The following is a 27,717-nucleotide window of genomic DNA, read 5'->3' as shown; positions in this document are numbered from 1 at the left end:
TTGTAGTTAGACTTTTGGTGTGCAATCAGGTAAAGTTCGTAAGTGTCAAAAAAATGTTATATGACTAAGTTAGGAAGGGATTTCCTACTTGCAAATAAGGATGTAGTTAGTTTGTCTCTATGGTAGTTCAGTTAGCAAACACTAATAAGAAACTTCATTAAAATGGAGTCAATCAGTTCACTCTGAGTAACATCTTAGCTGTGTTACCTATGTAGGGCTACAGGAGAAGTGCCTATTGCCGTTAACCTCAGAAGGCATTTTGCTTATGATTTTTTAGACTTTGCACCTTTGCTTATCTAAACATCTTACTGAACTTCTGTAAAATATAACGTTTTGCTTCTTAGTCTTTCGTAGGGTCCAAAAGAGAAAAATTTTTTGTCCTGATTTTTGAAATATGTTTCAAGTTCTTATCCAACAGATACATGATGCATATGCTAAAAATTTTAATAGTGATACCTCTGACCTTTATCAAAGAAGCAGAAAAGAATGTCCTTTTGTTTGTTTGCTTTTCATTTAAAATATATCTGAATAATGCTGTTTTGCATTATGCCGTGAGTATGAGATGTTCAGGTAACTTGTAATCAGATGATTTGCTTCATTTAGGATTTTATATTCTCCTTTTACCATATCATTTCACCTGTTTATGATGTTAATAATCTAGAACAGTGAATTAAGAAAAGAATTTGTAAAGCAAAATTATTTAAATTGATTGGGAATGGAGAGGATTGTCAGAAATTTTAGAGAGATCTAAATCTACCTATTAACCATAGTGTTTTCTGAAATTCTTAAATGCAAAGTAAAGCAAATTAAGGAAAACTTTCACAGTAATTATATGCTTTAAGAGATTTTAGGTTCAGTATATGCACTCAAGAGATCTGGATATCATTCTAAACAATTCATTAAGGACATCTGGTTTAAAAATAAATTATGATACTTGAGAAAGGATACTGTAGAACTTAAGTGGGTTAAAACAAGAGACAAAAAAATATCAAGGGAATGAAAGATTTGTGATAAATACACTGAATAGATTTGTACTGTTACAAATATTTATTTCAGAATTCTTTTGGCTGTCTAAAATTGAACTTTAAAAAATTTGAAATAGTGATTGATGTATGTTATTAACACACTCTGGAAACTAAAATTCCGAGAATCTTTTATTGTGGAATAAAGTCAGCAAAGCAAGGTATACAGCGCTGGGCGCGTGGCTGAGGCAGGGCTGCGTCTAGCCAGAGGCGCCCCCGGTCTCGGCTCCTCTCCCCTTTCATACATTTATTTTTGGCACGAAAGCAGTTGCTCCTCCGACCCCCATCAGCACGTGCTGGGGGGCTCTTGCCACGTGGGTCGGCCCAGGCAGTCCAGCAGGTGGAGGAATGGGGGGGAAGAAGGGCGGGGGGGGTGAGCAGCACCCGTTACTGCAGAACTGCCCCTCCACCGAACTGGCACCACAGACAAACTGGCGCCACCAAAGAAAGAAGACATTCCCCTCCTGACCCAAGCATTTGTCCTAAACTCAGGTATAACGATCAGGATCAATACATTTGGATCTCCACCTCCCTTGACCCTCCCCCACGTTCTCTTATTCAAGCCAAAACACTGAATAGCCTGTTTTTCACAATATAGAAGAGAAATTTGAGTATCTCGTGAAGGGGCATTCTGTTAAATGATGAGAAATTAAACTTTGGTTAAATCATTCTCATACAATAAGTGTTAATGTGTTATTGCATAAATGTTTGGCAGAATTCAGAAGGAAATTAGGTGTTTATATTCTGGATCGTCTTTACTCTTGAAATATTATTAATACTTACTTTTTTAGTCAATCTACTTCAAAATAAACTTTGTAGAGCAATGACTGATTGTGAATAGCTGTTCCCATGTTCATCTTATTTGCCTTGCAGAGCCAGCACAGCTGTAACACATTCTGTTTTGTTGGGCAGCATTGATAAACCAGTCAATTTGAATTTCTGCTGGAAAGCAATATTGGAAGTTACTTTTCTCATGGAGATGTAAATGGGTCAGAATTTGTCCTACAGAGCTTGAATTAATACCAATGATTTGTAAACTGTGGAGACAGATTTCATCAGCCTCCACAAAGTATTAGTGTAAAGTGTAAAGTCTTTTCCCATAAACCCCCTACTTCCTTCTCCAATATGCTCGCTTCAGGTATCCCAGATAGCTCTTAATTTATTCAATTGCAGTTAAATCAACCATTTCAGAACCGACAGTGTTAGTAGCTCAGGCCTTGTGAACATGACTGTGCTGCCTCCAGAAGCAAGTCTGATCATCCATAAGCAGAACAGTTTAAAGCATGAACTAAGTTACTACCTTAAAGACTTGGACCACCTCTGTGTTTCATACTATGTTTTCAGAAGTGGGAGCCCTCTAGGGTGCAGTGCAAAGCATTAGTATCACCGCAGGTTCAATGTTGTTTTCATTAGTTCTGAGCCCAGAATGACTGTTGACTATATCCTTGTATATTTCCTATGCTTCTCAATAAATTAGGGTTGTGGAAAGAACTTGTCAGTTCTGTTCCAGATCTGTATGAATGTGTGGAGCTATTTTGTTCAGAAACAACCCTATATAGAGTCATACCTCTAAACTTCAGGAGACTTTGGTAGACACACACAGATGTCAGGACTGTTATATACAAGTTCATGAGAATAATAAACTCTGCTAGTCTAGAATGTAATATTTTTTGAGCCGTTTTGATCTTCACAGCACAGTCTATGTTAGACATTTCTTTGCTAGCCCAGTTATTGTTATCTATCTAATAGATAACGGAGAGTTGACCAATTTCATGGATGAAATTACCTCCTCCTCTGCATCCTTTTTCTGTTACGTTTTAGCACCCTCTCCCCTTTAAGACTGTCTTTGAAAACAACAGAGAACTCTGCACACACTTCCTCTCCCTTTATTCCCACCAAGTCTCTATATAGAACATTTATCCCATGTTTTCAACATTCAGTTCTGAGGGGATGTTTGGTCCTGACTGAAAACTGATTATAATAACCTTCTGTGGTATATAGTCACTTCTTGGTCCAGAATTGTGACCCCAGCTTTCTCCTTTACGCTGAATTTCCATCAATATATATCAAGACAAATTTTTAGTTGTCTTGGCAAAACAGAATATCTTTAAGCAACTAGGTTGCCAAATCTCATTGGAACTTTCTGTGTTAGATGAGCAGTCACTGAATTGGAACGTGGACACTCAGTAATACTCACAATTTAGATAACTGAAGTGTTCTCTTATGAAGGGATGAAACTTATTTTGATTTGTTCTATTTTCCTTACTTTGTTTACAGAACAAATGCCCTGTAAATTGTTAGAACAATGCCATAACAGAATTTTATATGATAGTTTTAGAGTGTTCACTTGTTTTACAGAACATCTATAAGGTTAGTGTTTAACTTGCAAATGTACATTTTTGAGCTATTAAAAGTAGAACTTTTGTACTTATAATGAAAATGCATTTCATTTGTAGCTTCTCGTAAAAGACATAAAAAGGATAGAGATGAAGCATGGGAGTATGAAGAACATGACAGAAGAAGTTCTAGTGACCATAGGAGAAGTGGTTATTATCACGAAGGAAGGAGGACTTCTAGTAGTGGCCGTTACCGTAATCGCAGTCCCGATAACTCTGATATGGATGATTATTCTCCTCCTCCTAGCCTCAGTGAGGGTAACTGATTTAAAAAATTTTATTTTCTTCCATAATATTAGTACATTTTTAAAAGATATGTTAAATATATTAAAATATACATGCCGTACTGAATATATAAGTGTAAGAAATGTAAGCAAGCCTTTATTCTGTTAATTAGTGGCTAGAAAAATGAAGAAAAAAGAGAAGCAAAAGAAGAGGAAAGCTTATGAACCTAAACTAACACCTGAAGGTAATTTTAGAAGATTTATTTTCTACAGTTTGTATTTTCTGTTTTGAATATAAAATAATTATATATATATATTTCTTTTCATCACCAGAAATGATGGATTCTTCAACTTTCAAAAGATTTACTGCTTCAATAGAGAATATTTTGGAAAATTTGGAAGACCTGGATTTTACAGCTTTTGGTAATACATCAGAAATTTTCAAAATGCTTCCCCCAATTAGAAACATAAGAAACGAAAAGATTTGCATCTCAATATTGTCAATCTTTTTTCTTCGTGATTTATTTGCCTGTGATGCATTCTACAGTATACTGCATTTATATGGCTTCTACCTTGAGTGGGGGCTTTTACCTTTCCAGTTTCATTTGCTGCTGCAAGAAGATCCTTCTTCCTCCCTACAGAATCCAAAAGGGGCGTAAATCACAGCGAGACAAATAATAGTCCCCTGGAGTGGAAAGGATACCTTTTTGGGATGTCATTACAGTGTTATCTTCTGTCAAACATATCTTTGGAAACAACACTAGTGTAAAATGGTTCTCTTACCAGTAATGGCAGGGGCACATAATTTTGCATCTGTTGTGGCCTTTGGCCCAACAGAGCTTGATTATTCAGTTCCAGCAGCAGAGTGCTTATGCACTTATGGTTGAGGCACTGAATCACTGTATGCTCCTTATCCTTTTCAGTGGAAAGTAAGCCAGATTAGTGTCATGGTTTAGCCTGAACCCAGCTTGATGGGCAACTAAAACACAAGCAGTTGGGTTCCAGGTTAAGGGAAAGGGAAATGACAGGAAAAAGACTTGTGGGTTGGAAACTAAAACTAAAACAGTTTTAATGAAATAATAATAATAATGAAGAAAATACTATTAACAAGAAAATAATAAAAAAATATTCAAATATATGAAATTGGCTTTTTCATAGTTGCTGTAAAATATGATTATTAATTTTTATTTTTTTAAAGGTGATGATGATGAGATTCCACAGGAATTGCTGCTGGGAAAACATCAGCTTAGTGAGTTGGGTAGTGAATCTGCAAAAATCAAGGCAATGGGCATTATGGACAAGGTACATCTTCATATTATTTAATTCTTTTTGAACATTTAATTTTATTAAACATACAAAAACTTGTGTCCCCTGTAATATTCCACCCTCTTCAGGTGTGCATTTGATAGATACTGTGAACAGTTGTGCTTCTGCTGACTTAGCTGAAGTACTTAAAAATTTACCACATCTTAACTGTTACCATCTCTGAAGCTGAGACATTTTTGTTGAATGGTCCTTCTCTGTCTTAGTGTTGACTCAGAGCAGTATATGCCAATAGGTAACACACGCCTGAGCAGTAAAATCTAAAATAATTAATTTGCTTACATCAACCCTATAGGCTTTTCTCCTTACAGATAGTGTTGAGGAACCACAGTAAAACAGAACCTGCTGCCAAAGTAAAAAGATCCCTCCTTTCTGATATATGCCAGTAGTGCAGTATAAATGTATGGTGTCCATCTGGCATCACACTTATTGCTTACTTCCTTCCTCTATCCATAGAGCCCTCTCAAACAGAGAAGATTTAATGCCCCAGGTGATAATAAGATTAATTTTCTTTACACTGCATATTGTGGTTTCTTTGCTGTACTCTTCCTGACTTCAGTTTGAGGGAACTCTAGAAACAATGTTCTTGCTTTCCTTATCTTAGAACTCTTGGTTTTGGGCAGTCTTGTGTTAAATTCTTCCCCTGCCTGCTCATGACCATTTACTATATTTATGAAGCTTTTCTGAAGCCACTTATTATACAAGTCACTCTGAAGGGTTTTCTTTAATCCAAGATTTAGATATTCTTCCTGGACTTTTCTTTGATCTCCCTACCTTCCTTTGTAGGATGTTATGAATCTGAGTGTTTCTCTTTCCTGATAGTTCTCACCCTTAAGCTCTGTTCCCTGTTTTTTTCACATACATACATATGTGTATGTAATCAGAATTTTGTTGCTTCTAAAGGTAAGCACCAATAATATCTGGATGAATGAAACCAGCTCTCCTGGAGTTTAGCATATTGTACAGATTATTTAATAATAATTCTGTAGAATATCAGTGAGTTACTTTTTTTCAACATGCTGGTTTGTCAAAGTTAACAGTTATTAATAGTTATTAAGAATACATTTCCTTTTTATTACCACTCAAGTCTTAGGGAATTTATTTTCTGCTTGCCCATAGAATTTGAATTTTCTTTTAAAAAAGCTCTATATAGTCAGTTAGAATTTGTGATTGATACTTGGATTTTGTAAATTTGTTTCTAGAAGCAAAAGGATATAACTATGCAACATTAATGATATATATGTAATTTTAAATACATTTCTATGGATTTTGCTGGCTGAAAATGCAGTTTGATTGCAACTTTAGTTTAGTTCTATTATCAGCATTCTCAGTCATGCTGTGTCAAGTCACTATCCAATCCTTATCTCAGACTACTTACAATTTAAGTTTGTCAGATTACATAACATGTTCTATCTATTCTACAGTTGTTTAATGTGTTTTGTTTTGTGTTTTAGCTCTCAACAGATAAAACCGTAAAAGTCCTGAATATTTTGGAGAAGAATATTCAAGATGGATCAAAGCTTTCTGCATTACTCAACCATGTGAGTTTCAAATTGCATTATTTCACATCATTGTGTAGAATAGGGTTTTCTTCACTTGAGTCCCATATAGTGATAGTTTCAAATACTCTGTGCATATGTGTGAAAGGAATTTCTGATTTAATATGTATGCGATTAAGAGATTGCCAAATTTTAAGATTTGAAGTAAAATTCAATTGATTATATTCTTTCAGTATTAAACATGTTTGACTATAGTACTGATAACTAACAATGTATTGCGAATGTGAGAAACATTCATTCACTGGTAAAATATTAAAAAGGACAAAGTCTTTGAAGCAAAGATAATAATATTTTTATTATACAATTCAGCGCTGAATTGGATGCCCTTCTAAAAAAGGCATAAGATCCTACAAAAAACAGCGAGTATATATACTAGTTTTAAACAAAGAATATAAATCTCCTCAAGGTTGTTCATTATGGTTTTTTTGACGTATTCAACCATGTCTGGAGACTCCCATCAGGTTATCATTGCCAACTATATCTTGTTAGACAGCTAAGCATCATGTCTGGATATCGTCTACATATTATTTCTTGATACATGACAGATTTATATGGCAAGATAATTAAACATGCACACCAACTGCAGCAAAACTTATCAACTAATTCCCACAGCGAACAATTGCGTTGTCTTTTGACTTAATTTTAAATATTATAGTTTCTTCCTGAAATATTCATGGTAACTGGTGTAACTTACACCATTGGACATTTCTTTGCTACTTTTCTACATGTCCACAAAACATCCCTTACACGATGGAAGAGTATTACAGCTTTCATATAGAGGATATTCTTCTCCTGAGCATTAAGAACTGAGGAAGTGCTTTATTTAGGTCTGCTCTTATACTGCAAAGTTGAAGTAATCAATGTAAACAAAATTAAAAGGAAGTTTAGGATTTTATGTTGGGTTTTTTATAGATATTTAAAACTACATGGGGATTTGGAGGATGTTTCTTGTCAAAACAGTATTCTAGCAAGAATGGAGTTCTTGAATTTTATGGAAAGTATTCTTCATCTGCAGGAACAGAGAGTAATTATGTATATCAGAAAAGAAGAATTTGAACTTGAAAATGAAAATTATTTGTACCTAAGCATTTTCATTTAGATAGTTTGTTGGGTTTTCAAAGTTTCACTATACAATGCTGAATGTCTTTAGCAGTATGAAAAATAAGTGAAAAGAATGTGCTGGTTTACCTGTTCTAATTCAGTAGGATTGAGTCTTTATGCCAGTGATATTTTTATTTTAGCTTTCTGTAGTAAAACTCTAGATTATTAAACACATAATGAAATTGTCCAATGACTGCCATTCGGAAACAAAGCTTTGATTAGAAAAGAAGAAATCTTTAGCCAAATAAGTTCGAGATTTTTCTTAAAACCCATTAAACATGATTTGGGTCATTATGGTAAAGAAAGCCTCTGCTAAGGAATAAGCTTACTTCTTTTACAATGCAGTGAAAATATCTTACCTCCATGTCAGGATATTTTCCAGAGACAGATTGCACTTGCAGATTCTTTTTATTTCCAAGATTAATGAGCAAAAAAAAGATAAAATATTTAAAACTACTTGGGGTTTTGTTTTGTGGGGTTTTTTTTTGTTTGGTGAGTTTTGGTTTTGGTTCTCTTTAAGCTTCCTTTGTGTAAAGAACAAATTATTTATAGCCATTCTATGCAAGAAAATTACCAGTATCTCCTGATTTGCAGATTTATGTTGACTTTTCAAATATATATATTTATTGTATATATAATGCACTGTGATATTTTTAGATTCTCTTATCCCAAAGGGAAAAAGTTGATATGGTTTCACCAACCCCTTATTTTTACAAAAAAAGCCAACAGTGTTGAGTAGTGCTGTTATACAGGCAGGAAAGAGTCTTTTCTCTGTAGGCTATATTTGTACCAGAGAAGTTATTAAAAAATCCACCTGTTTTTTCTATTAATCATGTTATTACAATATTTCTGTAGTTCTGGGTGTTCGTAGCCTTATGTATGTTTGTTTTTATAACTTGTACAAACACAGAAATACAGAGATTCTACACCCTATGCTAAATCTAAATGGTCACATTTGATAACACTTAAATATACTGATAACAGATGATTCGTTCTGTGAATTGTAGAAAATTGTATTCTCTGAGTTTTGTGTGACTTAACAGGTTTTTTGTGTAAGAATTCCCTCTAGTGGCAAAAATTAGACTGATCAAAGCAGCAACTGGTGTGCATGGGCTGCTGAAGAAAACACTAGATGAATCAGTTTAGATTTTGATTAAGGTACATCATTCTTAAGTAGACAATGTGGCAATCTTCCTTCATAGTGCTTCCTGATGATACACAGAAAGCGTCTTTGTGTTTTAGCAGAAGAATACAGAGAGATATTGAAGAATTGTGACTTAGGGTTATAAAACTGTTGCCGATAAAATAAACATTAGTTGATTTCTAAAACAAAGTATTTTTGTGCCATAAAGGAAATAGAGCATTTTGTATGTGTGTGTATGCAATTATATTAAAATAATGTTATCTTTTACTTGTTAAGGATAAAAATTTGACTTCTTGTTCACATTATTTTGCTTTACTTGCCTGTTATAGAACAATGACACTGAAGATGAGGAGAGATTATGGAGAGATCTTATAATGGAGAGAGTGACAAAATCTGCTGATGCTTGTCTTACTGCTATCAATATTATGACATCACCAAATATGCCTAAAGCTGTATATATTGAGGATGTAATAGAAAGAGTTATTCAATACACAAAATTTCATTTGCAAAACACTCTCTATCCTCAATATGATCCTGTCTATAGAGTGGATCCTCATGGCGGTTAGTATTCTAAATGTTTTGCATTTAGTGTTTTGTTGTCATACATACCTTCAGATGTGGGTGTCCAACTTCAAGAACTATTTTAAAAATCTTGGATCCAGAATTCAGAGCAATTATGAAAATATGAAACTTTTGCTTTCCAGCTGATCCTATTAAATACCTTTTCTTCTGTAAGCAATTGCATTTACATATCTGTAGTCATGGAGTTGTTTTGGGGACATTTTTTGAGGAAGATGATAACATATATTTCCTAATATTTGATGTGAAACATTGATAAAATTGATACAGGTCTTTTTTATTTTATTTAGGTGGTGTTTTAAGTTCAAAAGCAAAACGTGCCAAGTGTTCCACCCACAAGCAAAGAGTTATAGTGATGTTGTATAACAAAGTTTGTGACATTGTCAGCAGTTTGTCGGAGTTGCTAGAGATACAGCTTCTTACTGATACAACAATTCTTCAGGTAAGTTTTATAAGAAGAATTTCTCTCTGAGAATGTTTGATTTTCTTTCCCAGAGACTGTAAAGTGTTATTGTCTCAATTACATGAAGTATGAAATCAGTATAAACTTTTGAATTATTAACAGCAGTGACTATTTTGTTGTGTGGTATGTTATCTGCAGAAGAGTAGTAAATGTTCAAATCTTTAATGGCTTTTATTGTAAAGTCAAGAAAAGTTTAAAATGATTGTATGCAAATATATTTTATTTACAAATAATATCAAGTAATACTTGATGAATGACTTACCTGCTGAATGAATAACCTACTTGTGAAACTGTGTAAGTATCAGTTTGTTAGTCAAATATACTTACAATAACTACTTTCTGTTGATAGGTATCATCTATGGGAATAACACCTTTCTTTGTAGAAAATGTCAGTGAACTACAGTTATGCGCCATCAAATTAGTGACTGCAGTAAGTAAATTTTAATTTGCAGTTTCATGTTCCTGTGTTTCTGAGAGTTATTAGGTCATTTACATAGGCCGTATTTTTACTGGTAGAGGATTGGAGTTTAGAACTAATTTTATTCTTGCATATTTTTACAGTTGGTTATCATATTCTAGGAACAGTATTAAATCTACTTACCTGTTCCTATTTGCAGGGTACTCTATAGGAAGAAACAGCCTACTTAAGCCATGGAATTTACTTAATTTTGTTTATGATGTTTAAAGTGAAAACACAAATCCCTTCCTCTTACCTGTCCTTTCTTTTCTTAAGTGATGCCATGAAAAGCCAAACTCAATAATCAATGCCAATTTGATTATTAAGCAGGTATTCCTTTAATAAATGGACCCGGGGTACACATGGGGTAATCCACCTAACTATTGATACTGGTTACATGACTTTTATACTGGTTAAACATACATATGCATATAGATTACTGCAAGTGTTACATGTCCATTGTTTCCCCCCCCCCAAACTTATTATCATAGTTTATCACCCACTCTTGTATGCACATCACAGTTTCTTTGTGTCTTCAGAAGCCTCTGATGGTCTTTATCTTATCTCCTTCCTCATTGTGTCCTCTTGGTGTGCTCAGGTCTGTCCTTTGTTCCTGCTGCAGGACTTGATTTGTTTCTTGTTACAGTTATTAAGCAACCTAAACTCCTGATACAATCACATTCTTTCTAACTGCAAGCTGGCCAAGATTTTATTCTTATTATTGCTTAAGCTAATTCATTCCCTTAATATAATGATTTATTCCTTCCTTCATAAGAAATCTTCACAGTATGGTTTCCTTATTTCCTTTGTTAAGTTTTTAATTTATGCAATGGAATAAGCTATAGAATTAGTAGGGTACCTCTACAAAATAGAATAAATCCATTTCCGCAGAAGAGGTGGCTATGTGAAAAAATCATGGGGCAGATAAAATACTATTTCAGGAAAACTGCAGTGCAACACTGATGTGCTTGTTCAAGTGGAAGTTTTCAGTCTTTGTAAGGATCATGTACTCCAGTATTTATAAAAGTAATTCTGCCTAAAAAAAAGGAGAAGCAAACTCTACAATCCTGACCCCGTAAACTGAAAGAATATTTAATGTCAGGCAAGCAGTAAAGCTTAGGATGTGAAATAAAACTGTTTTTTTAAAATGCATTCTGAAACTATGTTTGTGTTAATTTATGTTACCACAGTGTTTTGCTCTATACTGGAGTCTGAAAACTTAGCATTACACTTTTTGACTTTCTTATTGTCCCAGTTTAGCGCCCCCCGCCCCCCGCCCCCCGCCAGGTCAGTAGCTAAAACCGGGCAGCTTTTAGTCCCAATCCCACCACACACAGGAAAAGGAAAAAGGAAATGAGAGAGAGAGACTTGGGGGTTGGAAACTAAAACATCTTTAATGAAACAATAATGATAAAAAGGAAAACAATAATAATAACAGAATACTAAAATATATACAAGTATACAAACCAAATTCAAACTCCCTGGATGACCAGTAAGTCACCACTGACCTGCAGGGCAGGGGCAGGGAAAGTCCCAGTCTGGACTCAGCAGCAGGTGGGAGCTGGACTCAGGAAGGGAATCCGCAGCATGTGGATTGGGATCAGGGGCAGACAGACAAGCGAGGTCCTCCCTGAACACCAGCCATCGAAGAAGAGGGGCGATTCTCGGGTGACCCTCCTGATCCCTCAGTTTTATACCGAGTATGATGTGTGGCATGGAATATTTTGTTGGTCAGTTTTGGGTCACCTGTCCTGCCTGCCCCTTCCTGCAGGTGCGATCTCCCATTACTTTGGTGATAAACATCAGGCTTAGCTGAAAAGTCAGACACTATGTTCTGCTTTAGCCCAAACCAGAACATTATAGTGTTTTGCACTACTGACAGAAATTTTTAAAACATACGTTATTTTTAAGACCCACTACACATTTATGCTATGAAGATTTTAAAATATATATATTTGAATTTTTTGTGTTTTATAAAGAAATGTTTGCTTTGATTAAAGCAATGGATAAAAATAAGATATGCATTAAATATAATTTATTTAAATGTCATGTAAAGTGTATGTTTCTATATATACTTTTTAACAATATATTTAACAAGTGATATTTTACATAACGATGAATACTTCATTAACGATCCTGTAACTGTTAAATAGGTGTTCTCCAGATATGAAAAACATAGACAGTTAATACTAGAAGAAATTTTCACTTCCCTTGCGAGACTGCCAACTAGCAAGAGGAGTTTGAGAAACTTCAGGTAATTTCTGACATAGATTGATGATTTGTAGACAGTAGCATTTACAGTTTTGTAGATATAGAACTTTAGTCTTCAGTATTAACAACTTCTTTAAAAATCTGTGACTCCACAAGCTGTGCTTTGTTAGAGGTTGATGATAATCACTGCTTCTTATGTCATCATATTTATGCCTGCTTACAAAAATAGAAATATCTTATTTGTCTCACTAAGGATGTAAATAAGTGTAATATTAGCATGCATTCAGGGTTTTTTTTGTTGAAAAATTCTTTTGTTCTGTTTGTATGGATTTTATATAATTTCTTTATTACTAAAGCTTAATAAAAAAATTCTGGCTGAATTTCATACTCAGAGCACTCTTTCCGGGAAATCAATCTAATAGTCCTTTGAATTATTTTCATTTAAGAACTATTCATTTCATTTCTACTGTCTTAAGCGCAAATTATTAGATAAACAAAGCAAATTACTAGATACATGTATAGAACACAGATTTCTTGCTGTGGTAATAATTTTAGGAAGATGTTATTTAGGACCAAGAATTTTTGTTTCATTTTGTCTTTTTTGTTTAGTTTTAGTGTTAATGCTTTCTTTTCTTATTAACAGGTTAAACAGCAGTGACACTGATGGAGAGCCTATGTATATTCAGATGGTAACAGCGCTAGTTCTACAACTTATTCAGTGTGTGGTGCATTTGCCATCAACAGAAAAGTATTCTAATTCAGAGGAGGAATCAAACAAAAATGTAAGATTTTTAAAAGCCATAAGCGTTATTTTTTTTGTGCAGGAATGACTTTGTAAGTATAATATTTTATGATGGTGCTCTAGTAATTAAGTATTGTAATTTTATGTCTGCTGTAATTGATGAATGAGAAATGCTGATCTGGAAATCATATTTCTGTGTATGCTAAAATATTAGACAAGTAAATGTTGTTATTTTTAGGTGGATCAGGATGTGCTTATTACTAACTCGTATGAAACAGCCATGAGAACAGCACAAAACTTTCTTTCTATTTTCCTTAAAAAGTAAGTACTTTTGCATTCTTTGTGTATTGATGAAACCAACTCCACATAAAATAAAAGACAAACCAAACCACTTCACAATGCTAAATGCCTACTAATAAAGTTACTTATAACAATATACTTTATAGATCCCTAAGACCTGCCTGGACAAATATTTTTATGGAACAGAAATTCTGCATCGAGTTCTTTACACATTTAAGAATCTGTCTGATAGTTTATGTAGGATCTTTTTATCAGGAGTCTTTTACTCATCTGAAACATGGTAGAGAAGTCTGAATAAATATTTAAGTGCTGAAACCAGATTCTTTCAGTCATCAGAATGACAAAGATATAAAAAACTTAAAATTACTTCCATTTCGATAAAGTTAAGGAATGTCAGTAGCTCAACAGGGAAAAAAAATGTACCTGAATAACCAAAGGATTTGCAACAAAATGTCCTGAGATTTTTATTGTGTTAAATTTTCCTGTTAAACCCTCTAACCATCTCTCTGCACGCCTCTGGTATCATTTAAGTTAGGGATGCCACGTATAAGAGAAACACTATGAGATATGTTATCTTTTGATCTTTACATTCTGATTTTAACCTTTGTAGAGTGTAATACTGATATGTCTTACACTGTGACATAAGTCAGACCAGGTTTAAGGACACAACACCTCCTAAATACCCCACTCTAGCTTGAGCTTTAGAATTTTACCTACTTTATCCATCCAAGTTAATGCAGACTTTAACTCAAAATAATAAATAAAAAAAACTTAAGGACAGAATTCTACTATCCTTGATTAGCTGCTTTACTTGCAGTGCAACTTGGAGTGACAACTGTTTAAACTATTTGTCCATAAATGGATAAAAAACAATTTTTTTGCTAATATTTTGCATTTTCTTTTTAGAATTGCATAAAAATGGTTTTCTGGTTAAACATAGGATTACTTCTGTTTGCATCAGAAGAAAGACTTAAACAGCTCTGAAATTCACTTACAAAATGCATTTTCATTTAAACAGGTGTGGCAGTAAACAAGGGGAAGAAGATTACAGACCACTGTTTGAGAACTTCATTCAAGATCTTCTTTCCACAGTCAATAAACCAGAATGGCCAGCTGCAGAGTTGCTACTTAGCTTATTAGGAAGGCTATTGGTAAGGGATTCTTGGTTTTAACTATTATGTTAATTTATTTCTTATTACAATGAAACTTGTTTATTTAATCCCAAACTATCATAAGAATGCTTTCTGATTGTTGACACTCATATGCAACATTTAAGGATTTTCTTACGTGTATCACTATGATGTAATGCATAGAAAATAAAATTTAACTCAGAAAATCATTGATATGGAACTTAGTAAGAGTTGTATATGTATGTGTATATGTGTGTATATGTCATGCATATACAGTTTCTCATGGAAGATAGTCATTGGGAATAAAGTCAGACCAATCGCTATAATTATTCATGATAAATACTTATCTGGACTATTCCTTTAGCACAGAACCTGAAAACAATTAAGTAGTTTTGTCTTTTACTAATAATAGTGTATTTACTTATGGAATGTGATATTTTACAGAATGTGAATATTTTCACTAATGTGTTTTTTTAGAATTGTTCTTCAGTATTACAATGTAATTAGCATAGTAATTTGAGCCGTTTCTTGGAATAATATTTTATGGTCCTGTTCCTGGTAGAACATAGCTTTTTTTATACTTGTGTGAATAATGCATTATGGTGCTTAAGATCTATGCTATGGCAAAGGATATGTGCTCTACTAGATGTCCAGGCTTTCATAAAAATATATATTTTTTTAAAATTCTAACAGGCATATTTGTAGAGAGAGACCCAATAAAGGAAAAAAAACATTAAGTTAAGAGTGTATCTGTGATCTAATAGTAAATTACATAATTTTATGCAGCATGGAAGTTAGGTAGAATTTTTAATGAGGTCAAGCAATATCTTGTGAGAAGAATCTCAGCTGTGTAAATAACTGGTTTTTAATAAGTTTATTATGCTTTTCTTAGGTTCACCAGTTCAGTAACAAATCTACAGAAATGGCTTTAAGAGTGGCATCACTTGATTATCTTGGAACTGTAGCTGCAAGACTCAGGAAAGATGCAGTCACTAGCAAAATGGATCAAGGATCTATAGCCAGAATCCTCAAACAGGTGTGTGCGAGATCCCATGCCAGCTGAATTGAGATGTATCCATTTAAAAATTTGAGCATTTTAAAGAAATGTGAAAAACTGGCTTTATGGAGAATGAGTTTTCATTGTTGTTTGGATTTCTGAATTAAATATACTCAATTTATAAGTATCACATTTGTTAATTCATGTCTTTCTCACACCATCTCCCTAGTGATCATCTTAAATGGTTAACTGCCATGGTAAAACAAAATTTCTTGTGACAATATAGGGGAAATTATGGGGCCACAATTGAATTTTATCTTAAGAGGCCTTAAAAATATAATATGTGCATTTGCTATTGCAAAGTGGTAATTGGACTTATGGCATTCATACACAGGCTTTAGAGAGTTAAACTCTTAGGCCTGTAAGGTTAGTTTTTCTGTGGTGTAAATGGTATTGGTCTTGGTCTTTTTTTTTTTAAACTAGACTTGCATATATATTTCATCAGAGAATGTGTATTTGCATTTCCATGAATTTTGCTTATCAAAACGTCTCCACATCTGCAAGGGTGATAGCAGTTAACAAAGCAATGTATGCATTTGGGCTCTCTATGGTACGTTGTATGATGAGAAAATCTCAGGTCTTATGTGTCCTTTTAAAAATGTGGACTTGCATATTTCTCATGGATGCTATACATTTCTTTCTGATCTACTAGTTGTTCTCAGCGTGATTAGATCTAAAGTTGCTTAGTCATATCAAGCTCATTTCCCTTTCGGTTACCTGAAAAGACTCCAGATCTATTATATGTATTTTATAATGACTGTTACAGATTTATCTTGAAGGAAAAACTTGTGCAATTTACAGGCATTCAAATAAAGTATCAAAATTCATTTACTCCTTTATGAGGCTGATAATTCCCATAATTTTGTCAGTTAGAATATTTTACTATGTATAGTGTGAAATCCTTTTTCCACAGAAATCTGTCTTAGGTTGTCAAGTTGATTTAAACACCTGTGCATGCTTTTCATTAGTTTCTCTCTTGATACATTGATCTTCTGGACTCGTACCAAGTAGAAAACTACTTGTTGATGTTTGCAAGCTCTATTATGTGCTCCATTGGCGACAAGATTCTCAATCTATGATGTTCATATAGAAGTTATGATGTTACAAGTTACAAGTTTTATTGCTGAAGAAAAAAAAGTTTAATAGCTGAAGAAAAAAAATGTTTTATAGCTGAAGAAGTTTAAGCCATAAATTATTATTCTACTTTTATTATCAATATTGAGTATGATTTTTTGTAAGATTCACAGGGTTTTTTTGTTTGTTCTGGGTTTTTTACTTTTTTGAAAATATTTAGGCAGTTAAAATTCATCAAGTACCTTTTTTTTTTTCCCAACTTTTATCCACAGAATTTAACATTGGTTGAAAGCCAGATGTTCAAATCACAATTTGCATGTATATTAGTGTGCCAAATATATATTAATAAACCTATATTAGTATTATGTGCACTGTAGACATGTTTTGAATTCTTGAACTCATTCATTTGGAAAAAAAAATCCTTTTCTCTGCTGTAGTATCAGCAATTGCAAGGACCTGTGTATTTCAGTATAATACTAAGGAAAAAAGGGTGGTTTATGTTTTTGTTTTATGCTGCCTTGTAGATGTTGAGAAAGTTACTTTCTGATTCATTATCAAGTTAATTGATAGTGGTTTATTCTCTATAACCTGTATATGGGAAAAAATACATTGTCTGGTGATCATAAAATCATTGTTCAATTTACATAGGATAGAATTATTTAAAAAATCAGGATATATATATTTTCAGTAGAATAGCCTCTTGGAAAAAAAATGCATTGTTTTTAACATTAATACAGTTTAGATATTTGCAAACTGATATATAGTCTCCAGCACTAGTTCTCATATTAATATTTCGTATGCAGTCCTTTTGGTGCATCTTAAAAATGCTTCACATGAAAATTAATATCTCACAGAATCACAGAATGGCCGGGGTTGGAAGGGACCTCTGGAGATCATCTAGTCCACCCCCCCGCTAAAGCAGGTTCACCTAGAGCAGGTTGCACAGGAATGTGTCCAGGTGGGTTTTGACTATCTCCAGAGAAGGAGATTCCACAACCTCCCTGGGCAGCCTGTTCCAGTGCTCCGTAACCCTCACAGTAAAGAGGTTTTTCCTCATGTTCAGGGGGAACTTCCTGTGTTCCAGTTTGTGCCCATTGCCCCTTGTGCTGTTTCTGGGCACCGCTGAAAAGAGTCTGGCCCCATCCTCTTGACACCCGCCCTTTAGATACTTATAAGCATTGATAAGGTCCCCTCTCAGTCTTCTCCAGGCTAAACAGACCCAGGTCTCTCAGCCTTTCCTCATAAGACTGATGCTCCAGTCCCCTCATCATCTTCATGGCCCTCCACTGGACTCTCTCTGGTAGTACCCTGTCTTTCTTGATCTGGGGAGCCCAGATCTGGACGCAGGACTCCAGATGAGGCCTCACTAGGGCAGAGTAGAGGGGGAGGAGAACCTCCTTCAACATGCTGGCCACACTCTCCTTCATGCACCCCAGGATACCATTGGTGTTCTTGGCCTCGAGGGCACACTGCTGGCTCATGGTTAGCTGCTTGTCCACCAGGACTCCCAGGTCCTTCTCCACAGAGCTACTTTCCAGCGGGTCAACCCCTAGCCTGTACTGGTGCACGGGGTTATTCCTCCCTAGGTGCAGAACTCTGCACTTGCCTTTGTTGAACTTCATTAGGTTCCTGCCTGCTCAACTCTCCAGCCTGTCCAGGTCTTGATGAATGGCAGCACAGGTTCCTGGAGTATCAGCCACTCCTCCCAGTTTTGTGTCATCAGCAAACTTGCTGAGCGTACACTCTGTTCCCTCAGCCAGGTCATTGATGGATATGTTGAACAAGACTGGGCCCAGTACCAACCCCTGGGGAACACCGCTGGCCACAGGCTTCCAACTAGACGCTGTCACCACCGATCACAACCCTCTGAGCTCTGCCCTCCAGCCAGTTCTCAACCTACCTCACTGTCCGCTCATCTAACCCACATCTACTGCTCTCCCCTCATCTGCCCAGCCAGTCATGCCATCACAGAAGGCTATCAGATTGGTCAACATGGCTTCCCCTTGGTGAATCCATGTTGACCACTCCCGATAACCTTCTTTTCCTCCAAATGCTTGGAGATGACATCCAGGATGAGCTGTTCCATTACCTTTCCGGGGATGGAGGCGAGGCTGACTGGCCTGTAGTTTCCTGGGTCCTTCTTCTTGCCCTTTTTGAAGATTGGAGTGACATTGGCTTTTCTCCAGTTCTCAGGCACCTCTCCTGTTCTCCATGACCTTTCAAAGATAACGGAGAGTAGCTTAGCAATAACATCTGCCAGCTCCCTCAGCACTCGTGGGTGCATTCCATAAGGGCCCATGGATTTGTGGGTGTCCAGTTTGCCTAAATGTTCTCTAACCAAATCCTCATTGACCAAGAAACAGTCTTCCTTTCTCCAGTCTTTCTCTCTTTCCTCCTGGCTCTGGGATTCCTGAGGGCTGGCCTTAGCAGTAAAGACTGAAGCAAAGAAGGCATTCAGTAATTCCACCTGCTCTGTATCCTCCATCACCAGGGCACCCACCTCAGCAGAAGGCCCACATTTTCCCTAGTCTTCCTTTTCTGCTGATGTACTTGAAGAAGCCCTTCTTGTTGTCCTTGATGTCCCTTGCCAGATTTAATTTCAAGTGGGCCCTTAGCCCTCCTCATTCCATCCCTCCATACTCTGACAGCATTCCTGTATTCCTCCCAAGTGGCCAGACCCTTTTTCCACATTGTGTAAACTTCTTCCATTTGAGTTTTTCCAGAAGCTCCTTGCTCATCTGTGCAGGTCTTCTGCCTCCTATGCCTGATTTCTTATACTCAGGGATGTATCGATCTGGAACTTGGAGGAAGAAGGGCTTGAACATTGCCCAGCTCTCTTGAACTCCCCTACCTTCTATACTTATCCCTTGTTCACCTGAGAAGTCACTGTTTCAGTATTTAATATTGGCCAGAGAGCTATGACTTTTATAGGTTAAAACTTGTATCAGTCTACTATGTGTGATTTCAGCCCTTCTTTTGTCCTCAGGGACAGAGGGTCTTCACACAAGATCATAGAATGAAAATTAATTGAATCAGTCAGTCTGTTTTAAAACCAGTCTTATTCTGCCGTAAATCTCTTTTTGACTTTGGAGCCACAGTCTAATTTGGTTTAGTCTGTATAAAGTTCAGAAGTAATTGATTAAAATTTGTTAGTTGTATTGATAATTGCAGAACATTAACTTCAATGTATTTTATATGTGGACATACAGATTTTCAGATGATAATTACTACTGTGCAATATTATATTTTATAACTATTTCTATTTCTGATAGGTTTCAGAAGGAGAAGATGAAGTTCAACAGCTGCAAAAGACTTTGCTAGATTATCTGGATGAGAACACAGAAACTGATGCATCATTAGTGGTAAATTTCAGCTTTCTGATGTCAAGTGGATCTAAAAATAATTTCAGTAACATGTACTGAATAAAATTATGTTTGGTCATGCATATTAGTGCTTCAATTAAATTGTCACCCTAACATATACTATTGATTGTGTTTTTCAAAATATGGTTGATGCATTAGACTCACTCAATGTCATTACAAATCTGTTAACTTCACTCTTCTATATCTCTTGGCTTTGTTTTCTGTGTATCCTGCTCTATTTCACCAGTTTTCTCGGAAGTTTTATATAGCACAGTGGTTCCGTGATACAACTATGGAGACAGAGAAAGCAATTAAATCTCAGAAGGATGAGGATTCATCTGAAGGAACTCATCATGCAAAAGATGTTGAGACCACAGGAAAAATCATGCACAGAGCAGAAAGTCGCAAAACGTTTCTTCGCAGCATCATTAAAACTGCTCCATCTCAGTTCAGTACATTAAAGTATGTTTCAGCACCACCAATTTCTTTATTAACCATGCATTTGATGTTTTTAATAATTTTTTATAAACATGTCCTAATTAATATGTTGGATTTGTTGCAGGATGAATTCTGATACTGTGGACTATGAAGATGCTTGTCTAATTGTTCGCTACTTGGCCTCTATGAGGCCATTTGCCCAGAGCTTTGATATTTATTTGACACAGGTAAACTGTGCTAGAAGTCTTAATATAGTGAAACACAGTTGATTTCTGATTCCAAAGACTTTCGTGGTAGTATGCAATATCTGTTCATTGTTGAGCACAGGTATTTAACACACCATGATAACACCATGTGTGTTCGTTTTCTGTAGTGATGACATAAGTGCTTATATTTCTTGCATGCATTTCATATGTCATATTGTACTTACATTATTTTATTTATCCATATATGTATATGGCAAAATCATTATCTTAGATGCACACAGTAAAAGGATAATTAAAAAATGTTGAAATCTTTTTTAAAGTTTCTGTAAAATGCATACTCATTTGGTAATATTAACTCATTAAACTGATCTTAATTTGATTTGAAAATACAAGCCAACGATCAGTTGCTTGCAGTGTATGTTACTGTCACTTTGGAAGCTGTTGTTTGACTAGAGTGGCTTCTTTCCTTTTTCTGGGAGAAGAGTGCTAACATGTTTTCATGGTGACATGTTTGAACTCCAGTACTGGTTTAATTGTTAGTATATTTTGGGTTATATTACTTATATTGATCTGCTTACAGAGCCATTCTTAAAATTATAGTGCCCAAATCCAACTCTCCTGTTGAACGAACTATGGTGAAAGCCACAACCGAATGGCAAAATTAGAGTTTAAAATGAAGGGACTTAAAGTAAACATATGGACCCTGTGTAAATCCTGTTTGGACCAGTCTTAGAGATGTAGTGAATCCTAGTAAATATCAATGCTCAGTTATCAGTACCCAAGAACGTCACTTGCACGCATCTTTTTACTGTCTGAGATATATTCAGTTCTTAGCAGACAGGTATTCTTAGTTTAGTTAAATCATTTGCATGTTATTCTGCTGCATTTTTGCCTGTTAAGCATTATTTGCTGCCTTCCCAAATCAATTATCTTTGTTTTTGTTCTCTTATTAGATTCTGCGTGTACTTGGTGAAAATGCAATTGCTGTTCGAACAAAAGCCATGAAGTGTTTATCTGAGGTTGTTGCTGTAGACCCCAGTATTCTAGCCAGGGTAAAAAAAAAAATCCATCATTTACATGTGGTTTTCTGTCACACTTGAAAGAAATCTTTATTTCTTATTTTGGATCTGTGTTTTATTTGTTCTCTTTAGCTGGATATGCAACGAGGCGTTCATGGACGGTTAATGGATAACTCCACTAGTGTACGAGAAGCAGCTGTGGAGCTGCTTGGCCGATTTGTGCTCTGTCGTCCTCAGCTTGCTGAGCAGTATTATGACATGCTGATCGAAAGAATATTGGTATGGTGACTTGTGATATTAATTATAAAATAAGTGTCATAGAAAAATTTCTTTTCAACTGAGTTTAAATGTTTAATAATATGGAATGATGATCCCAAAAGTAAATGATATCTTATTATTTTAATGGAAAGCATCATGCTTTTAAGATCAACCTTGTAAAATGCATCACTTATTTCTAGTGAGGCTTTGTTACATTAAAAGGTAAACATACATAGAAAGTTGGACCACATCAGAACCAGGATTATATTCCTTTTGATCCCTTTAATAAGGCACAAATTATGTGAAATGAGGAACTTCCCCACATCTGTGAAGTCTGAGATATCGATGGCAGTTCAGTTCTGTGGGTGATGAGGAAGATTTACCACATGGTAATTTAAGTTGCCATTTGTAATCCAAAAGGAAAAAAGATAAAACTGTGGGTTTTTTATATATTTAGTTTTAGCATTTTAAAAGGCTTCTTATTAGAGTTTTTGTATAAAGTGTTTTTTGTCTGGGTGTTTAGATAAAATACAATGTTAATTTAACTGTCAGATAGCACTAGCTTTTAGCATTCGTGTCAGGTTTTTAGCCAAATACTACTCATTTGCTATAGTTATAACATAAAACATGTTTTTGAGGGGTTTTGGAGATGAGCATATGAGCATCCTGACATTCAGATTAAGGTTTTGAATAAGGTCATATGAAATTAAGCTCCTCATCCATCTCCTTAGACAAAGCCCAGGGAAATGGAAAATATTTGCTGCATGTATCTTATCCATAAGCTTTATCCAAAGGCTTTTGAAGCATTACAGTCCAGCTCTATAAAGGACCTTGTGTGTTTCAACAAAGTAGCTAAAGCATCATTACATTTAGCTTGCATGTTCTTGAATTAAGAAGTGGTATTATAGATTTGCAATATCATGAGTTCTTAAATGGGAGAGTATAAATGGAGGAAGCATTTCAGTGTTCTGGGGACTCAGCCAGAACCTTTAGAACTGTTTCAAATAAAGTGGTACAAGTTATGCTGACCTTTTTTTATAAATGCACTCCAGAATATTTTAGCTGCATTTTCTGAATAGGTTTTGCAGATCAGATTGGGTGATCTTCAAATATTAATTAATATAATACAGAAATTAATTGATATGTCTGATGTGTTTTCAAGAATGTAATGCTTTTCTCCTCACAGGATACTGGCATCAGTGTCAGAAAGAGAGTCATAAAGATACTTAGGGATATCTGCATTGAACAACCAACGTTTCCCAAAATCACAGAGATGTGTGTGAAAATGATTCGGAGAGTCAATGATGAAGAAGGCATTAAGGTAAAATGAAACATATCCTTCAGTATTTTATTTATCATAATGCGTTTCTATATTTTGACCCCCCAAAAAAATCAATGCTGGAGAAATTGTTATCTTGCGTTCAATTGTCAGCTTCTCAGGGTACTATGTTTTCCTGAGGAGTGCAAATCAGAGCAGGGAAGTGGTAACTCCATTTTCTGTAGCATCAGTTCCCAGTGATCATTTTAGTGAAACTTGCTTAGAGGCCACTATAATTGCTGTAATGGTAGATCTGGGTCTTTTTCAGATAACGTTCTCTACAACAGTCTCACTTAGGTTGAATAAGTCCCAAAGAAATGGCACATATCATCAACAAATCTATTGCATGCATGTATTAGAAATAATACCTATGTGCCAAGATAAGCTTATTTATTTCTGCTAATATATGGGGTTTTTTTTCCTTCAGAAATTAGTAAATGAGACATTCCAGAAGCTCTGGTTTACTCCAACGCCACACCATGACAAAGAAGCAATGACCAGGAAAATACTAAACATCACTGATGTGGTATGTTAAAACAAATTTGAACTAAGTTGTGTGCAAAATTTGTTTATGTTTTTAGTATCTTTGAAATATTGTCTGTAGTCTTTTAGAATACAAAAAAAATATACAAGTAATTTAATTATCAGATGGTTTTCTTTATGTATCTCCTGACACTGAATATGTACTAGAATTATTCATCTGGTGGAACAGGCTATAAGAAACTTCAAATGCTCACTAATCTGCTGAAAATGATAACTGAGACCACATTATATTCAGGTTGTGTAAAATACTTGCTCTGTTAAAACATAATAAATTTCTTGTTTATATTTAACATTTTACAGGAAATGCTAGTAGCAGCATATAGTTAAGCCTAACTGAGAAGTTGTCTCTTAAAAGTAAAATCTCCTCAGTTGATATCGTTTATTTTGAAAGGTTAATAAGCTGTTTTAACAAATACAGGGTCGTGTTCTCACCCAGCATAAACTAGCATTTGCATAATTTTATCTACTTTTTTTAGGAGCAGCAAAATAAATAGCATGTCTCCCCCCCAAAAAAATCTGTTTCATATAAAATACTTATACATTTGTAGTGAAAATGTGTTGTATAAAACCACTGTGCTGAGAAGGTATTGTAATATCAATTATACCAAGGTGTAATTATCAAATTAAAGTACTTGCTTCACCACTTAAAATTATGGGTTTAAACTCCATCCTGCTTTTCAATATTTTTACTAAATGGTAGTGTAGTGTGCATTTTTCCAGACTGAGAAGTCGGTCAATTTGACCTCAGTTTAATTCTCAGTTCTCCTGCCAATTCTATTTTGACATATATCAGTGAAGGCTTAGTTTGTTTATATAAAAATACGTATATGCATATATATACACACATGCTAATTTGTCAGGATTGTACAGATTAAAGCACAAATACAATATGTTGTTCTATAAAAACAAAATTTGGTTTATATTATAGCCAGTAATCTCCAGTAAAATGTGTAGGCCTTGTGTTGTATGGGATACAAATTCTGGAATCACTTAAATGGTGAGAACTGTTTTTCAAATGCAGAAGACAGTTTCAGATCTCCAAAGAGATCTATGCATGTTTACTGGTCTTTTAAGACGACATCTGTATTGAAGTAATTTTTCTTCAGATGCCTTTTTTTAACTATTTTATTCTCAACATTACTTTTAGGTTGCAGCTTGTAGAGATACAGGGTATGATTGGTTTGAACAGCTTCTTCAAAATGTAAGTAATGAATTTTGAATGTATGGCACAATCACTGTAAGATTTTTGAACATTTCTTTTGGTACTAAAGCACATTGATGGGAGACTACAAGAACAGTCCTTTACAGCAGACAAATTTATTTCATACCCTTTAAACATCTGACCTTTCTCTATGTCTTCAATGACAAAATTTTCTTTGTCTCCAATGTTAGTTTCTTTCTTTCCATATGATCTGTTTTAAGAATGCTTCATTTTTTGCATTGGAGAGGGGTTTTGGTTGGTTTTAATTTCATGATCTCTTCAGTAATGAGTGACATAACATCAAGTCCAGAGCTAAGATACTTTATTCTGAAATGAGGCCTCTAGCGTAATGTAGATTTTTTTTTAAATGGTAGGTAAGTGTATTTTCATATCCAATATATTTGTTACACAGTTTATAGAAGCAGCAAATCTTCAGAGTATAGTTTACTTCTACGTTATATTTTACTCTGACTTTTCTAAGAAATGAGCTTACTTTGTTTATATGTCTTAACAAGTGTTATCTTTCTCCTCTACAACTTGTATGCACTCATTAAGTCTGCATGGGGGAATTGAAGATCTCCAAAGATTTTACTTTAGCCTGGAGTGCCATGAAAATAGGTAGCCAAATAAACCAAAGTGCCTCTTAATGCCTGCACTGAAGAAAAAGCTATAGTATGGGCTCAGTTAAATGAACTGATTAAAATGTTCATAGAACTATGTTTCACCTTAGTTTGATAATTTTGCTTAGTGTCAATAACAACGTTCCTTTTGAATTTGCTCTTTTTTTTTAAAGTGTTTTAAAAAGCCTTCTAAATCCTATTAGTTACTGCTGGTGCAAGTATGACTACACTATTGTTTTATGCATTATTTCATTAAGCACAAAGTTAATTTTCATCCCAATGCAAAAATAGGTAGGACCATTCTCTTCTTTTTATTGCAGTTAATTTTTATTTGCTTCTCTTGCATTTTGTTTGGATTTTTTTTACTTACCTTATTTTTTTTTCTTCACCATGTAACTTTTATGGAGAAGTCAAATGCTTTCGTAGTGCAAAATACTTGTGTATCTGTAGTAATTGTTATAAAACCAGCATGTATCCAGTGTAATGGAATGCACCCTTAATACTAAATCATTTTCTGTTTCATCTGCTACAGCTGTTGAAGTCAGAAGAGGATGCCTCATATAAACCTGTGAAGAAAGCCTGTACTCAACTTGTTGACAATTTGGTTGAACACATTCTTAAATATGAGGAATCCTTATCAGGTAATATTGTTTACAACCCAGTAGCTCCTTTGAATTTTATATGACACTGTAACAGTGGTTGTTCAAATTATTATTGTGAAAAGTTACTGTTACAAAATTCCTGTTATGAAACTGATGGTAATGAATTATTGCATTTAAGTGAACTTTTGAGCACTGTATAATAATATAATTCCCTAATTTTCTGTAGCTAACCACAATAACACAACTACTTTTAAAAGAATTTATTCAAACTTTTAGATCACTAAGAACAAAAGAAATGTAATGAGCTTTATTTGCATTGTTACGTTCCACAGTTGTAATAGGAAACATTGGCTGGGCCAGTGTTCTATGTACAGTAAGTAGTTTAAAAACTAGTGATGTCTTTGAAGCATCTTTGCTTCTTATTTCATATACAAATGTTAATACATTATGTTCTCATCTCTAATACATTACTTTGTGTGTGTGTGGTTTTTTTTTCTTTCCAGATTCTGACAACAAAGGTGTGAATTCTGGTCGCTTGGTTGCTTGCATAACCACTTTGTTCTTATTCAGCAAAATCAGGCCCCAGATAATGGTCAAACATGCCATGACCATGCAGCCATACCTGACCACTAAATGTAGTGTAAGTAGAGAAAATTAGAAAATCAGTCTTTTCAATCAGCCAATTTACTGTCACGATTAGGACGCCCCTGATGTTTGCTACTATTATCCACTGCCTGCTATTGATAACTGCCAGAATGATAACGAGGGCCCATATGCAAATGGGCACTGCAAGTCTCATGATCCATATGTTGGCCATTAGCACCTGCATCATTGCTGAGTATGTTATCATTTTAATCAACATTTGGAAAAAATTTACAAGAACAAAATGTAATAATTTTCTCAAAAGCCACATAAACAAGGTGTCTGCTTTAATTTCCAACCCTTCAGCTCTCAAGGTAATAAACTGTAATGCTTTATGATTGTACTTTTCAAATCTGCCCTGATAGGCTTCAAACCAGCAGCTTCAGGCTGGCAGTCTGCCCAGTAAGCCTTTTAAAGTCTTTTTTCCCCCCTCCATATAATTAAGCATGGAAATTAATGGCTGTCTTGTATGTCTGATGAAATTGAAGGTAGGAAAAGAGAAATAAAAATTGTGTTTCTATTTCATGAGCATCATATCTTCTGAAGATATTAGGTTATTTTGATGATCTCTATAGCTTCTAAGATGCTGTTCCACATTTTACAGCCAAATGATACTGAAACCTGTGCTGCCTCTTTCCCTTGAGGACTAAAACCCAGATTTTCACCTATTATGAAATAATTTCTTTAAATTGTTTTGGTTTATAGTCAACAGTCTTAGAAGTACTT

The 27,717-nt window shown here is 34.8% G+C and overlaps 1 protein-coding gene across 4 annotated transcripts in view; it reads left to right on the top strand.

The window, feature by feature from the left end:
- Window positions 1-27,717, top strand: part of LOC138733790 (nipped-B-like protein) — a 177,919-nt gene that overhangs the window by 134,767 nt on the left and 15,435 nt on the right. For all 4 annotated transcript variants that reach the window (XM_069881279.1, XM_069881276.1, XM_069881277.1 and 1 more), the window contains 23 exons: window positions 3,479-3,676; window positions 3,816-3,887; window positions 3,976-4,065; window positions 4,841-4,944; window positions 6,420-6,506; window positions 9,099-9,330; window positions 9,639-9,790; window positions 10,161-10,241; window positions 12,422-12,522; window positions 13,123-13,261; window positions 13,460-13,542; window positions 14,540-14,672; window positions 15,544-15,687; window positions 20,055-20,144; window positions 20,392-20,606; window positions 20,707-20,809; window positions 21,742-21,840; window positions 21,940-22,086; window positions 23,252-23,386; window positions 23,811-23,909; window positions 25,074-25,127; window positions 26,280-26,388; window positions 26,853-26,989. In XM_069881279.1, coding sequence (XP_069737380.1) covers window positions 3,479-3,676; window positions 3,816-3,887; window positions 3,976-4,065; window positions 4,841-4,944; window positions 6,420-6,506; window positions 9,099-9,330; window positions 9,639-9,790; window positions 10,161-10,241; window positions 12,422-12,522; window positions 13,123-13,261; window positions 13,460-13,542; window positions 14,540-14,672; window positions 15,544-15,687; window positions 20,055-20,144; window positions 20,392-20,606; window positions 20,707-20,809; window positions 21,742-21,840; window positions 21,940-22,086; window positions 23,252-23,386; window positions 23,811-23,909; window positions 25,074-25,127; window positions 26,280-26,388; window positions 26,853-26,989 — 2,804 coding nt within the window. The remainder of the gene's footprint in view (window positions 1-3,478; window positions 3,677-3,815; window positions 3,888-3,975; window positions 4,066-4,840; window positions 4,945-6,419; window positions 6,507-9,098; window positions 9,331-9,638; window positions 9,791-10,160; window positions 10,242-12,421; window positions 12,523-13,122; window positions 13,262-13,459; window positions 13,543-14,539; window positions 14,673-15,543; window positions 15,688-20,054; window positions 20,145-20,391; window positions 20,607-20,706; window positions 20,810-21,741; window positions 21,841-21,939; window positions 22,087-23,251; window positions 23,387-23,810; window positions 23,910-25,073; window positions 25,128-26,279; window positions 26,389-26,852; window positions 26,990-27,717) is intronic.

Source organism: Phaenicophaeus curvirostris (assembly GCF_032191515.1).
Source record: "Phaenicophaeus curvirostris isolate KB17595 chromosome W unlocalized genomic scaffold, BPBGC_Pcur_1.0 scaffold_34, whole genome shotgun sequence".
Lineage (NCBI taxonomy): Eukaryota > Metazoa > Chordata > Aves > Cuculiformes > Cuculidae > Phaenicophaeus > Phaenicophaeus curvirostris.
This window is presented reverse-complemented; position numbering and strand designations above follow the sequence as displayed.